The sequence below is a fragment of the Dipodomys ordii genome, unplaced genomic scaffold, assembly GCF_000151885.1.
Source record: "Dipodomys ordii isolate 6190 unplaced genomic scaffold, Dord_2.0 Scaffold35, whole genome shotgun sequence".
Taxonomy (NCBI): domain Eukaryota; kingdom Metazoa; phylum Chordata; class Mammalia; order Rodentia; family Heteromyidae; genus Dipodomys; species Dipodomys ordii.
The window spans coordinates 2,032,639-2,047,813 of NW_012267251.1; the positions used below are offsets into that span (position 1 = coordinate 2,032,639).

The following is a 15,175-nucleotide window of genomic DNA, read 5'->3' on the forward strand; positions in this document are numbered from 1 at the left end:
CGCGCCCGCAGCCCCGGGCCCCGCTCTGAGCTCCGCAGCCCCGCAGCCCCGGGCCCCGCTCAGAGCGCTGTCGGCTGAGGCAGAAAGTTTGAGAATCCAACAATGGGGCCGGGCGTGGCTTAAGGGGCGGAGGGCCTCCCTAGCAGTAACCGCCAGGCCCGAGGCCCCAACAGGGCGGAGGCTGGGCCGGGCGGGCGCGGTGGTAGAGGCCTGGCCGCGCAGGCACCAGGCCCTGGGTTCGATTCCTCAGCGCCACATACACAGAAAGACCAGATAGTTCCACACAGTTACGGGACATCCACAGTCCACAACCGCAGATCTCAGCGGTGACACACTGGTAGCAACGCGCCTGGAAAAACCCCAAAGACAAAACCCTTTGAGATAATAGAATTCAACAGGAAAAAAAGATGTCACCTCCGACTTTGCAAACGAGAACCCTGCGTGTTTCCATGAGGCCTGGGCAGCGGGGGCAGCAGGGCAGCGGGGGCAGCGGGGCAGCGGGGCAGCGGGGGAGCGGGGGCCGCGGGGGCAGCGGGGCCGCGGGGCATTGGGGGCAGTGGGGCAGCGGGGCCGTGGCCCGCACGGCCTCTTACCTTGGGGTGTCCCACACGGCCTTCTTACCTCAGGGCCCCACACCTCGTCCAGCGGCAGGCTCTGGTTCTGTGCCACCATGGACTCCCACGTCTGCGCTTCATTTAAACACCCGCTCTGCCAAAACACCACCAAGTTCAGAAGGAAGAGGTGAGGCTGACCAAAAAGAGAAGAGCTCACCACCTGACTTCCAGATCGGCCAGCCTCAGGCGCGTCAGCTTTGTAGCTCAAAACGAGAATGAAACCACCACACAGGGCACACACGCAGTAACACTCACATCAACAATGCCCTGAAAGTTGGTATGTTTTCACAACTCCCGCGTTTGGGATGTTGGGAGAATGTCCCAAACGTACACTCTAGTGATGTCATGTGAACACTTGTCACCCGTGGATGGATATGACAGGGTATTTTTTTCTGTCAGTCCTGGGGCTTGAACTCAGGGCTTGGGCACTGTCACTGAGCTCTTTTTGCTCAAGGCAAAGTGCTCTACCACATTGTGGAGCCACAGCTCCACTTCTGTTTTTCTGGTGGAGTCCATGAGACCCTCTAGCCTAGGCTGGCTTTGAACTGGGCTTCTCTGATCTGTAGCTAGGAATACAGGAGTAAGCCACAGGGCCCAACTATGGATATGATGGTTTTAATTCACCCTTCCCAGTTTCTATGCCTTTATTCATTTTGATTGCTCTTCTTTGCCACACTATAAAGATCTCCAGGAACAATTCTGTGTAGGATCGGTGATAGACAGCCACCCCTGTTTTCTTCATTTCAGAGGAAAGGTTTAAAAATTTTTAACGATGGCTGGGAAGGTGGCTCAGTGGTAGAGCGCTTGCCTTGCATGCTCAAGGCCCTGGGTTCGATTCCTCAGCACCACATAAGCAAAAAGAAAAAAGCTGGAAGTGACGCTGTGGCCCAAGTGGTAGAGCACTGGCCTTGAGCTGAAGAGCTGAGGGACAGCGCCCAGGCCCAGAGTTCAGGCCCCACGACCAGACCCAAAAAAATAAAAAAATAAAAATAAATAAAAAATAAAAAATTTTAACCATTATTGGGTGCTGGCAGCTCAATTCTGTAATCCTAGCTGCTCACATCTGAGATCTGAGGGCTGTAGTTGGAAGACAGCCTGGACAGACAAATCCTAAAAACTCTTATCTCCAGCAAAAAGCCGGAAGTGAAGGTGTGCCTCAAGGAGTAGAGTGGCAGCCTTGAGCACAAAAGCTAAGCAAGAGGCCAAAGCTTTGTTCAAGCCTCAATACAGATACCAAAAGGAAAAAAAACCACTTTTTCACTAATAACTGTAAGGTTTGCTATAGTTTCTTGTATCTGTGTTTTATTAGGTTTTATTTAGTATTGCTACTATTTATAATTTTCTAGGATTTAAAAGTTAATGCTATGTATAGATGATAAATTCTTTTATTTTGATTTTATTATTAAATACAAAGAGGCTTCAATTCCATTAGTCAGGTTATGAGTACATTGCACCTTGATCAATGTCACCATTTCCAGATGATAAATTATTAATAATTCTTCATCAGCTATAATACTCTTAAGCCTTCCCCCTCTCTGTATTCTGCTAATGTATTGAATATTTGATTTTTCAAATGATACACCAACTCTTCAGAAGACAAATAAAACTAGGATTGCATATATTATTCTTGAAGACATTACCCGATTTGGTTTGCTAATGTTTTTTGTTTTTGTTTTGTGTTGGTCATGGGGCTTAAACTTAGGGCCTGGTACTGTCCCTGAGCTTTATTGCTCAAGGCTAGTACTCTACCATTTTGAGCCACAGCACCCTTCCAGTTTTCTGGAGGTTAATTGGAAATCAGAGCCTCATGGACTTTCTTGCCTGGGCTGGCTTTGAACATGATCCTCAGATCTCAGCCTCCTGAGTCGCTAGGATTACAGGTATGAGCCACTGTACCGGTTTGTTTACATGTTAATATCTATATTTATGAGTGAGAATGGTCTGGAATTCTCTTCTCCTTTAAGATTATTAGTATATCACCCTGGATTCACAGAATGCATTGGAAAGTCATTCCACTCTCTGGAAATGTTTTAGAAACCTAAAGAAAAAAATTTCTGCTCAGGTATGGTGATGTACACCTGTAGCCCCTGCTATATAGGAGACCTCGATAGGAGAATTACAGTGAAGGATGGCCTGGGTGAGAAACTCAGCCTCTAAAATAACTAAAAGAAAGAGAAAGAAAGAGCTGGGGTATGGCCCAAATAGTAGGGCAAAGGAAGGAAGAAAGGGAGAAAGGAAGGAAGGAAGGAAGGAAGGAAGGAAGGAAGGAAGGAAGGAAGGAAGGAAGGAAGTGAGGGAGGGAGGGAGAGAGGGAGAGAGGGAGAGAGGGAGAGAGGGAGGATGGATTTGGTTTTTCTTTAGTGTTTGGTAGGCTTGGAGTTTCCATGTTTTTCCTTGTATCCTGACACCTCAGTGAGTTGTGTTTTTCTTTCCATTCGCCCAGTGTGTAAGGTGCTGACACAGTTGCCCAGTGTGTAAGGTGCTGACACACTTGTTGAGTGTGTGGCAGGCATCCTTCTATTCTTCACATTTATGGGCTCTTCACTGTTGAGCCCGGTGGCTCCTGAGATTAGCTCCTTAGGCCACATTGTTTTTTTTCTCTCTCTCTCCTCATCAAATGATTTTTCAACTGTTCCAAGAGACAATTTGTGATTTGTAGACCTGCTGTATCGTAAGGTTTCATCTATTTATGTCTATCTTTAACTTTACTTCTTTCTTTCCTGTTATTTTTTCCCCTCCAGTCCTGGGGTTTAAACTCAGGGCCTGGGCGCTGTCCCTGAGCCTCTTTGTGCTCAAGGCTAGCACTCTACCACTTGAGCTGCAGTGCCACTTCTGGCCTTTTCTGAGTAGTTTATGGGAGATAAGAGTCTCACAGACTTTCCTGCTCAGGCTGGCCTTGAACCCCATATCTCATCCTCCAGAGTAGCCAGGATTACAGGCGTGAACCACCCATCTAGGTGCTATTTTATATGGACCGGGAGACCAGGTTTATCACCATGCTGTCCAACCCTTCTCTACCTTACTTCCTGTCTGTGGTGATCGATAGTTACTGAGAGAGTAAAGGTAAAGTCTCCTACCACGTGCATCTTCCTTTTCCAGTTCTTTTTTCTGCCAAGGCCATTTGGATATCTATGAACATCCTTAGGGCCATACAACATTACCAGTCACTATCAGTACAGGCAGGACAGACCGAAGGCCACTGGGAAGCAGCCTGTGGAGCTGGAGATACGGCTCAGGTGGAAGAACACCATCCTGTGAGTGAAAGGTCCAGACCCTGAGTTCACATCCCAGTCCTGGAAAGGGGGGGGAGGAGGAAGAGGAGGAGGAGCAGGAGTGGGAGGAGGAAGAGGAGGAAGAGGAGGAGGAGGAGCAGCAAGAGCAGCAGGAGCAGCAGCAGCAGCAGCTGAGAAACACAGCTGTGGCATAGGTATGTGATTACTTTACTGGCCTTATATTATGGCGTGGAGGCTGAATGTTCCACAGAAGTGAAACTCAATTAAGTGAAAGTGGTGCATCCCGGTGAAGGGGCTCACCTTTTCGGTATGTCCAGTTTCTCGTAGCTGCGAAGGGGTCTGGGGACGCAGCCTTCTCCCCGGCAGCCCCTGGGTCTGGGCAGCGGGAGCCGAGGGCCATGAGGAGCTCCCGAGAGCGAGGGCGAGGCCCGGGAGCTGGCGCCGGGAGGCAGGGCCTCCACCTGGAGCCGCGAAGTGAGCCGGGATGACCGCAAGAGTCAGTGCCGGAGAGGGACTTGTGGGGTGTGGACAGGAAGACGCAGTGGTTTGGGGGTGGGACTGTGGGGAGGGAGGGGTGGAGCAGAGGCTCCCATCCTGGGTGGGGTTCCGTGTGGTGTCATTCCCTGGCGATGGCCAGGGGACCGGGGACACCTGGCAGGTTGGACGTGGATGGCAGCTCTGGCACAGAAGAATGCCACTTCGGAAGCTGTGGGGTTATGTCTGAGCTGGCTGGGGAGTCAGGAATTAATGTGGGTAACTTCTAGGGCGCTACGGTGGGGGGGTGTCCTGCGCCTTTGTGTTGTGGGGGGTCACTGAGGAGCGACACCCTCCAGCAATGGCACACTGACTGCAGTGCGGAGAGGCCAGACCACAGAGCCGCAGCCGCACACTCTACACACAGTGCACTTTTTTCTCTGACCCCTTTATGTCTGTTTTACATGGCAAAGGCTTGTTTTGTGACAAATGAATTTTAGTAGCTATTGAATGTAAAACAGAAGTAATATGGACTTTAGAAAACTTCTATGGAAGTCGGCACTGGTGGCTCATGCCTACGATCCTAGCTTACTCAGGAGGCTGAGCACTGAGGATCTTGGTTCAAAGCCAGCCCAGACAACAAAGTCTGTGAGACTCCTCTCTCCAATGAAGCACCAAAACACTGAAAGTGGCACTGTGGATCAAAGTGGTAGAGTACTAACCCTGAGCCAAAAGGGCTCAGGGACAGCGCCCAGGCCCTGAGTTCAAGTCCCGTGACAGACAAAAAAAAATCCATGGAACCCAGTTTGCCTTGTTTCCTGACAGGCCGTGTGCAACTGCAGTGGAATGTGGCTCCCACCTGGGTCATAGTGGTGTTGAAGCTGTAGTCCTCCCGGCCGTGTATCTCCCACACTATGAAGTTTACCTCAATGTCTTTCACGTAGCCATTTTCATCATATCTGAAAGGGCAAGGAACAGAAACACCAGTTCAGTCTGAGCCAGCGGTGTGTGTGTGTGTGTGTGGTTCTGCTTCTAAGTCAGATGGGCTTCTGCATCCATCCTGTCTCTATCAGCTGTGGCTCTGGGATTTAATCCTGGGGAAGTTAAAGTCTCCAGCCCTCACTGCTTCTGTGTAAAATGAGCATCTGCTGGAAGGGTTTCTTCTGTCAAGACTGAAATAACAGCCAGGTGTCGGGGGCTCATGCCTGTAGTCCAACAACACAGGAGGCCGAGACCTGAGGATCGAGGTTTGACGTGAGCCCAGGCTGGGCAGACAAATCCAAGAGACTCTTATTTCCAGTTTACCAACCAAGAGCCAGAAGTGAGGGGTGACTCAGGCGGCAGAGTGCCAACTTTGAAGGAGACAGGAACAGCGTGAGCTGAGAAGAGGGACCAGCAGGAGGAGACGCCTGTGTGATGGAGGAGGCGTTTGTGTGATGGAGGAGGCGTCTGTGTGATGGAGGAGGAGGCGTCTGTGTGATGGAGGAGGCGTCTGTGTGATGGAGGAGGAGGCGTCTGTGTGATGGAGGAGGAGGCGCCTATGTGATGGAGGAGGAGGCGCCTGTGTGATGGAGGAGGAGGCGCCTGTGTGATGGAGGAGGCGTCTGTGTGATGGATGAGGCGTCTGTGTGATGGAGGAGGCGTCTGTGTGATGGAGGAGGTGCCTGTGTGATGGAGGAGGAGGCGTCTGTGTGATGGAGGAGGCGTCTGTGTGATGGAGGAGGAGGTGCCTGTGTGATGGAGGAGGCGTCTGTGTGATGGAGGAGGAGTCTGTGTGATGGAGGAGGCGTCTGTGTGATGGAGGAGGAGGTGCCTGTGTGATGGAGGAGGCGTCTGTGTGATGGAGGAGACGTCTGTGTGATGGAGGAGGCGTCTGTGTGATGGAAGAGGCGCCTGTGTGATGGAGGAGGCGTCTGTGTGATGGAAGAGGCGCCTGTGTGATGGAGGAGGCGTCTGTGTGATGGAGGAGGCGCCTGTGTGATGGAGGAGGCATCTGTGTGATGGAGGAGGCGTCTGTGTGATGGAGGAGGAGGCGTCTGTGTGATGGAGGAGGCGTCTGTGTGATGGAGGAGGCGTCTGTGTGATGGAGGAGGCGTCTGTGTGATGGAGGAGGAGGCGTCTCGTCTGTGTGATGGAGGAGGCGTCTGTGTGATGGAGGAGGCGTCTGTGTGATGGACGAGCCGTCTGTGTGATGGAGGAGGAGGCGCCTGTGTGATGGAGGAGGAGGCGTCTGTGTGATGGAGGAGGAAGGGCTAGGCGAGGCTCCTCATCATTCATCAGCTGCCTGCTCTCAACTAGCATGAAATCACACCACCACAGTGAGAGCCAAGCTTCTGCAGAGTTCCCTGGAGGAAAATTCTGGAAGGTGTGCTGGGTCTCAGAGGGTCAGCAGCATGGGCATGAGCTGAGCTGAGAGGGGGTGAGCAACCCCAGCTTAGAGAATGGATGAGGATGTCTATGCACTAGTAGGCCTGGGCAGTGCCCTGAGGTGGAGGGGGGGGCAGGGTGCTGGGCCGAGTGCTGGGAGCACTCCCCCTTCCCCCCACACCCCTCCCCCCAGCCCGGGGGTCAGAGGCGTGCTGCTTCCCGCCACCACTGCTTTTCCTGCCACATAAGAATACAGCCAGGAGACTCACGCTGAAGCGCAGTTGTGCAGAACACACAGCTTTGCATTCGAGGGCCCACAAGAGCCAAAGCAAGGCTGGCTTCCTTCTCCAGGTTACTGCTCATTTCCGAGGGAAGCTGTCTCCGCAACCCTCGGGGCCCGGGTCTCAGGCCTGCTCTCCCCTCTGATGTTAATATCTCACTTGATGCATCATAAAATCTAAGTCCCAGACCGTGCCTCATTCCCTGGCTCTCACCTGTACATTGTGCTCTATCTGGCTTTCTGGTGCTTGGCCTGGTGGTGGGAGAGACGGCTGAGGAGCGCCCTAAAATTCCAGCCTGAGCACTTACCCCTCTCATCACAGGAAAATGAACGAGGTATACACGCCATTGTCTAGTTAAGTAAGGATCTGCAAAGCTCTAACTGTAGCAGCTTTGTTAAAAGAGTGGAGTGTTTACTCTATCTTCCAGAAGTCATGAAGCTCCTGGATTATTAAGAACTAGTTGCAAAGTGCTACGTTTTTCAAAAACAGAAAAACAACCAAAAACTAAAACTAAAAAAAAATCTTTATTGACCCATTTGAACTGTCAGCTTGTGACTTTCACATGCGCAAAGAGCCACAGTGCCACCTTGCGGCCAGAGCTATGCATGGCATGACCTGTGACTGCTGGTTATAATTACCTTTGATAATGTTTTTATTCATTTCATTGAGAATATGTGATAAGTATATATGCCTTGACAAGAAGTGTTCATTTTCACTAATATCTCTTAGTATAGATGAGAATACTAATGAAACCTGAGAGATTCAGAAATGTCACCAACTGGCTACTGTGTAGCTAGGATTATAGGCGTGAGCCACTGGCACCTGGCTGCTGCTTATTTTTGACATGGGATCTAGCACACTTTTCTGTCCAGGATGGCCTTAAACTTGGATTCCCCAGATCTCAGCCTCCTGAGTAGCCAGGATTACAGGTGTGAGCCACCAGTACCCAGCTTGTTAGACTTTTAGTTGTACAATTCTGTACAATTCTGCCTGACCTTGCTCCAGAGTCATTCCCTGCGAAGGCAGCGACTTTGTTAGAATCCAGAGACTTACACAGTGGGCCACTGCTGCCACATTCCAAGCCTAATCAGCCACAGCCAGACTGTTTTTCAAAACTGCAGAGTCCTCCCTCCCTTCCTTCCTTCTTTCTTTCCTTCCTTCCTTCTTTCCTCCCTCCCTTCCTTCCCCTTTTATACCACCCCTCCCCTTCCCTTCTCTTTTTAAGATAGAACCTCAGTATGCTGCCCAGACTGGCCTAAAGTCATGATTCTCCTGCTTCAGCTTCCTAGGTGCTGGGATTACAGACATGCACTACCATGCCTAGTTCCAGAGTTTTCTAGTTTCCTTCTAGTTCACAAAAAACTCTTCATATATCCCAGGTCAATAAAAGAGCCTTTGGACCCCACAGAGGCTGTAAAGCCCAGCTTCCAATCCTGAAATCCAATATCCTGGATGAAGACAGGCCTTGCTGGTTACTGAGTGTCTGAGTTCTTGATTTACTTCTTGCCCCTGACTGCTGTTCCTTCCTCTTGCAAGCTTTGCTTGAATAGCAATGCATCTTTGCTCTGATTTATCCATAACCATGTACATCTATTATGGGTGGAGATGACTCATTAGCTCAGTCTGCCATATCACTATAGTTACAATGACTTGTTTTTAACCTTTATCCTCCAACTGTAAATAGGCTTATCTATCTTTTCTCTTTAAAAAGTGAGCTCTATTCTGGCTTTTTTTCTGCTTAATTAGACTTAAGAGTCTCATGGAATTTTCCTGTCTGAACTGGCTTTGAACTTCCATCCTCAGATCTTAACCTCCTGAGCAGCAAGGATAGGTATGAACTACCAGCACTTTGCTTTGCTTATGTTTTTCCCTCCCTCCCTCCCTCCCTCCCTACTTTCCTTCCTTCCTTTCTCTTTTGCCAGTACCTGGGCTTTAACTTAGGGCATATGCACTGTCCCTGAGCTTCTTTTGCTCAAGGCTAGCACTCTACCACTTGAGCCACACTGAGGAATGGAATCCAGGGCTTCATGCATGCTAGGCAAGCACTCTACCACTAGGTCAAATTCCCAGCCTCTTACGTTTTTCTTTATAGGTAAATTCTTCTCCTTCCTCTCTTTTCCAAAGAGTTGAGAAATCGTAGATGGCATTTGCCTCCATTTTCCTTGAGCTCACGCGCAGCTGTGCTACAGTCTGCCTGCCTGTGCTCTGAGATCACAAGTGGCAGGCAGGGTCAAATGCGGTGGGTACGCGCTAGGATCAGTTCACTACGCCCATGAATCTGAGTCTTTCTTTTAAATCTTCATTGTCTTTTTCCAGGAAAGAAAAGTTTGCCTTTGAAAATTCTCACTGCCTTGGTTTCTGAAATTCTGCCTTCTCTAAGTTGTTCTTACATTTTTGCTTACGTTCTTCCTGGAATTTATTCTGGATGCTTTCCTCTACTCGGTCTTGAGCGCTGTATGGTCTTAGGAGGGATCAAATGCTTCTCATTTGAATATTATTAAGGGAGGTACCTCCCGCTTGGGGGAATCTCATTAGAATATTATTAAGTGCTTCCGGTGTTCCCTTTCATGTGGAGGAGATCGGCGAGCAGAACACCGCAGTCTCTGGAGTGTGGCCCTGCTTCAGTGTCTTCATCTTGGGAATGGCTTGCTTTTAGGGTTCCATGTCCTTCTGAGTACCTGTATGTTCTACGTTTTACTTGGCCTCCAGGAGGAGGAGGTCGCATGGCCGACCCCGTGGCTGGCATTCCTCCTCCGCCTTCCCTGTGCTCTCTGTGGTGTGGCAGAGTTGTTTCTTCACATGGAAGCCACATCTGCCGGTGCATTTTTGTCAGTAGCCCGTGGCTCTGAGCTGTCTTATCCAGATTCCTTTGTCATCCTTCAGTCACCGGGGACTTGGGTAGGGAGGAGGGTGACAGTCGGACCTCCCAGACACCCCAGCGACCTTCTGATCACTCGCAACCATTCTCGACCTCGTGCCGCTGCCGCTGCTTCCCCGCGTCTCTCCAGCTCCGCCAGTTCACCTGAGCTTCGGTGCTGCGCTTTCACACTTCCTGGGGCAACAGCTCCCGGGTGCCAACGGACTGCCGACTGCCGGACCCAGGGTGTGACCTCCGACCCGGCCCCCTCACCGGAGCCATGGCTGGGTCTCCATTTTGTATCACAATGGACAGTTTTCGTATCCTTCCAGATAGGCAGAGCGGTAACCCTGAGCCTGGCTCCACTGGCGAGGCGGGCTTCCGAGCACCAGAGCACACAGCCAGGAGGGCGACGCAGATCTCCCCTCCTCTGCAGAACTTACATGGCAGTTGATGAGGAACGACAGTGAGGAAACTAGGTACGCAGTGTAAAAGAAGAGCCGAGAAGAACATATTTCAAGCAGGATTGAGTGGCCTATTGCATCAGTTTTTGTAAACGAGAGTTGACCACTGACTTAACAAAATGAGATCACCGACCAGACTGGCCGCAGTGCTGACGGTGCGGCCAATCCAGAAGCCAGCGAGGCCGGGGGAGAACAGGGACGCGTTGGCCACGGCCAGCCCAGGAGCTGCAGATGGAGATCAAGAGAGAGCTTTGCCGTTGTTTGATTGGTTAAGAGAAAGGCCTGGTCCAGTAGAGGCATGGGATTGGGAAGCAGCGCTCTCACTGAGGAAGGGGGGTTGGGGCAGAAGTGGAGGGACAGCGCCCCGTGGGTGCTGACAGGTGTGAAGATGGCCTGGGGTTGGTAGTTCTCGTCTGGCCCACACGGCTCGCCTGTCTTTCCCTTCTCTTTATACCATGTACCACCATCCAGTGATGCCTGTTACAGTCATCTACGCCTCTCAGAGAGGACTCCGTTTCTTTGCACTTGTTACTTTTTCAGTCATTTTTCTCCTCCTGGACCCAATTTTACTGACTAGTCTCCCTGCTAAGCGTCATCCATACCACAGCTGTACAACTGGCTTCAGCGGATACTCCATGGTCCCTCTCCACAGGAAGAGTGCAAGAGTGGCCAGAACGCCCCCCGCCCCCGCCCCAGGCCTGACCCTGCGCAGCAGCTTCGCAGCTCGCTGCGGACGCGCCCCACTCCCCTTGTGCTGGAACCTCAGACCTTTCCCCTTAAACTCCTTCCTTAAACTTTTGCTTGAAAGGCTTACCCAGTGATATCCACGGATCCCTTCTGCATGTCTCTCCTTTTCTCTCTGACTCAGCTAAGTACATATTCATCATCCTTTAAGGCTCAGTGACTCAGTGCAGGTTTTCTGAAACAGCTTCTGGAACCATCTCTCTTCATGGCTTGTCTGGATTCTGTCATTCTGAGCCTCAGTGCTAGCCACCTTCTCACTCTAAACCTGTTTCCTAGTTCATCAGACTCTTGAGCTTCTGAATATAGAAATTCTGTTATTCATCTGTGAATTCCCAGTGCCTGGCACCGGAAATAATAAACTGAGCAGGACTGAAGAATGTAGCTCTTATCTATCTATCTACCCATCTCACGTATGTAACATATACATAACTTATAACATGTCATAACATATATATGTACATAACACATATCTCAGGATAAAGCATTATATAAACAAGGAAATAAGTGAAAACACAAAACCCCCAAACCCCAGGCCTCGCTTGAGGCCCCACTCATCTCCCAGCTGCTGAACTATGTCATCTCCCTCAATACACAGAGACTACTTTTGCCTAACTTTGTAACACTAGCACTCAAAGCTAAATGTTACATGTATTTTGTGCCCCAAAGTATGTCATTCAATGCCTGAGTAATACTTTAAAACTTCTAAATAATTTAAATTTTAAAATGAGAATTATACTTACAGTTGAATCACAGGTTGAAACTTCTCTCTGAAGTCAATTTTCAACGGGCAGCCATATTTTCCCCAGTCATACCTTACCTTCTAGAGAAAGAAAAGCACTTGCGTTATGGTACGTATTTGGCCCATGGACAGAATTAGTTTTCTTACCAAGTTTTCAGGTGGTCGCTGTCGCAGATATGACCTGTAAAAAAAGACATTTTTCATTATTTTCCATTCCTCTTTTCAAACTTAAAAACATAATGACTTTGTTTAGGTAAGAAGGTTTCACAAAAGTAGCTAAACATGGTTAAAAACTATTGAGCATGTTACACACATATTTCCAGATCCATGAACATAATCACAACCACCTCCACGGTGTGTGTGTGTGTGTGTGGTGTGCGTGACACTGTTTTCCACCTGTGCATGCCACACCATTCTCAGATAAGGTGTGCAGGTGTTCAAGTCCACAACCTTGCTCTCCTTCCTGCTCAGTCACATGCATGATTATGAGGCCCATGTTCATTGTTGTTTTCATGTGATTTGTCCCAGAATAGTAAAAGATGAAAGAAAAAAAGCACTTCAGAATCAGTATCAACAGATGTGTCTTTTACAGCTCAGTTACCTCCAGAGATGTCTTACTGTCATGAAATCTTTCTCACGAAGTCAAAGGAATTCTACAAATTGTGATGAGCTTGACTCTTACAGTCACGTAGGCTTAGGGAGAGAAGATGTAGGAAGAAAATCCTCGTGTGTGTGTGTGTGTGTGTGTTTCCTTAACCCAGAAGGACTAGCATAGCTCGGAGCCTGAGGCGTGCTCTGCCTACGCCAATCACATGCAGACCCAGGGGTGGGGCGTGGTCGAGTGTGCTTCAGAGGAGGTTCATTTCCACGTCTACACGTGTGATGTGACTGACTAAAGCATCACGCCAGACCCACAGATGCCGACAGGAACTCAGTGCTTACAAATGACTAGTAGTACATAGACACCAAATGCAATTCTCGTATTCGAAAACATTTCTTACTTGTCAATCATGTAAGAAAAATCACGGTGTTGACACCCAGTTTTATTGAACCTGCAAAATGGAACACAGAGAGGCGGGAAGTCAGCGCCTGTGAGGCTGCGCTCAGCGCTCTGACCGGCGCCGGCCGCGGCGTGCTCACTGAAGCGCGCTCTGCGTTGGTTTGTATTATTAGTCCTCCTCCTCCTTTTTTCCCCTCTCTTTTTCTGGGGTTTGAACTTAGGGCCCTGTACCTGCTAGGCAGGTGCTCTACCACTTGAGTCATGCTGCCAGCACTTTCTTTTTCTTTTTGCGTTAAATGTTATCTGAAGACAATGGAATTTGAAACCTATCGGTTCACTAATTCTACCTTGTAAATGTTTATTGACAAATTATGGAAAATGAGAGGCGGTTGGGACAGGTTGGTCAAAAGGCCCAACCGTTCCTCGAGACGGGGTGTCGCGGTCAGTGAGCGCAGTGACTGCTGCAGCCGTCTGCGCGCTGCTTGCCATGCGCAGGAGCAGCTCGCGTTCTCACCCCAGGACCTCGACGTGAGGCGGTGCCCCGACGTGGCCGCTCCACAATGATGCCAAAACAGCGCGTCATCACAGGTGACAAAACACATAGAATTTTCTCTAATTGAAAAACAAACCAAAACCCCCAACTAGAAAGCCAGCAGCCTTGGGGGTGCAGGGCCTGGACGCTCACAGGGCGGCATGGGTGGCCTCGCTGGGACGGACAGCGTGGTAGTTTCTCTGGGAGTTAAACACGGGACTTCATCGGGCCCAGTGGTTCCAGCATACCTCAAATAATTAAAACAGGTGTTCAGACAAAACTTGGATCCAAGTACTCATCACAGTACGAAAGATGAAAATGGGCCAAGAGCTGCAAACCGGCGGATCCCCAAATGTGGAATTCCACACCATGCAGCGCTGCTCTGCCATCAAAATCATGTCAGGAATGCTAACACGAGGCTGGCTGCGTCCGCGTGCGCTGGGCGTGCGCTGGGCATGCACTGGGCATGCGCCGGCCTCTGTGTGCTGCTCACACCAGGAGCTGGTACAGAAGTCCAGCGTCCCTGGCTGTGGAGGCTGCCCTGGGGAAATGGAATTCTAACTGCGGTGCAAAGCAGAGATAACGCTTCTCTTTCTATGTTGTCTCTGGGAAACGGCACTGCAGAGCCCAGAGAAGTATCAGCAGAGGCTGAGACAGGCTCTTACAAAGGGAATTCACATGGAATATTTGACTTGAGAACAAGTTCAAATGAATGGAAACCGTATACCCCTGCCCGTTCAATTTTGGATTTCACGCTGGGTGTTGTCAAGTCAGTAGGCTAATGGTACCCCAGTGATTACTGCTAACCACACTGTGCATCTTAAATCTTAAAGGAGAACAGGTCATGTGGAAGTATACTTGCCCACGAACTGCGATGTATTTATGAGCGTCACAGCCCACGGCTATTTGGAACACCTGAAAATGGAGAAATGTCCAGCGTCACTCACAGGAGCTAAGGCTGCCAACACAGCTAAAGGCAAGCGCTGTGGACTTGACCTACAGACTGCGCATGGGTGGCGTCGGAAGTTTCAGGTTTTCCTCATCTGGGAGCATCTGCATATGCGTAATGAGATGTCTTGGGGGGGGAACCCAAGCCTAACGAGGAAACCCATTGGTGCTTTGTGTCCACACAGCCCAGGGTGGTTTGGGGCAATTCTGTGCTCCATGTCCCTTCATTCTGACTGCCACCTGTCACCTGAGGTCCAGTGTGGATTCCCACGGGTGAGGGTCGGGTTGGAAAATGTGCAGATTTTGGAGCATATTGGGATTTCAAAGCCTGCAGCTCTCAGGAGGCCCCGCGGAGGCAGCCTGCCATGCTCCTCCTCTGCCCACTGCTTTCTCCTGGCTTCCTTCTGCCTTTCCTGCCCTGATGGCTTGCAGGGTGTTCCTCAGCCTCCTGAGCGGCCGCCATCTCCCACCCCTCCCACCGCAGCGGTGGGCTCTGCAGTACCTACCACAGGCCCAGCTACTCAGGCTGTGATGCTTTTCTTTTTTTTTTTGGTCGGTGGTGGGGCTTGAACTCTGGGCCTGGGTGCTGTCCCTGTGCTCTTCAGCTCAAGGCTAGTGCTCTACCGCTTGAGCCACAGCGCCACTTCCAGTTTTCTAATGGTTTATTGGAGATAAAGAGTCTCAAGGACTTTCCTGCCCGGGCCGGCTTTGAATCATGATCCTCAGATCTCAGCCTCTTAAGTAGGTAGGATTACAGGCGTGAGCCACAGGCGCCCAGTGTGATGTTTTTCTTTCTTAGAGACCAGCTGTTTACCTGAGCACATGCGCGTGTGCTGAGTGTGGGCCTCCTGCTTTGAGCTCTCCTCTGCCACAGCGATGAGGAGGCCTTGCCCGCTTGTTCACTTGTGGGGCGGGGGGGGGG

General features: G+C 50.3%; 1 protein-coding gene across 1 annotated transcript in view; it reads right to left on the reverse strand.

The window, feature by feature from the left end:
• LOC105986368 (chromosome unknown open reading frame, human C1orf101) overlaps window positions 1-15,175 on the reverse strand; it is a gene marked incomplete at its 5' end in the record, with an annotated part of 55,483 nt that overhangs the window by 13,128 nt on the left and 27,180 nt on the right. Inside the window, 6 exons of the mRNA XM_013017259.1 lie at window positions 622-708; window positions 5,181-5,280; window positions 11,775-11,854; window positions 11,921-11,954; window positions 12,775-12,825; window positions 14,168-14,220. Coding sequence (XP_012872713.1) covers window positions 622-708; window positions 5,181-5,280; window positions 11,775-11,854; window positions 11,921-11,954; window positions 12,775-12,825; window positions 14,168-14,220 — 405 coding nt within the window. The remainder of the gene's footprint in view (window positions 1-621; window positions 709-5,180; window positions 5,281-11,774; window positions 11,855-11,920; window positions 11,955-12,774; window positions 12,826-14,167; window positions 14,221-15,175) is intronic.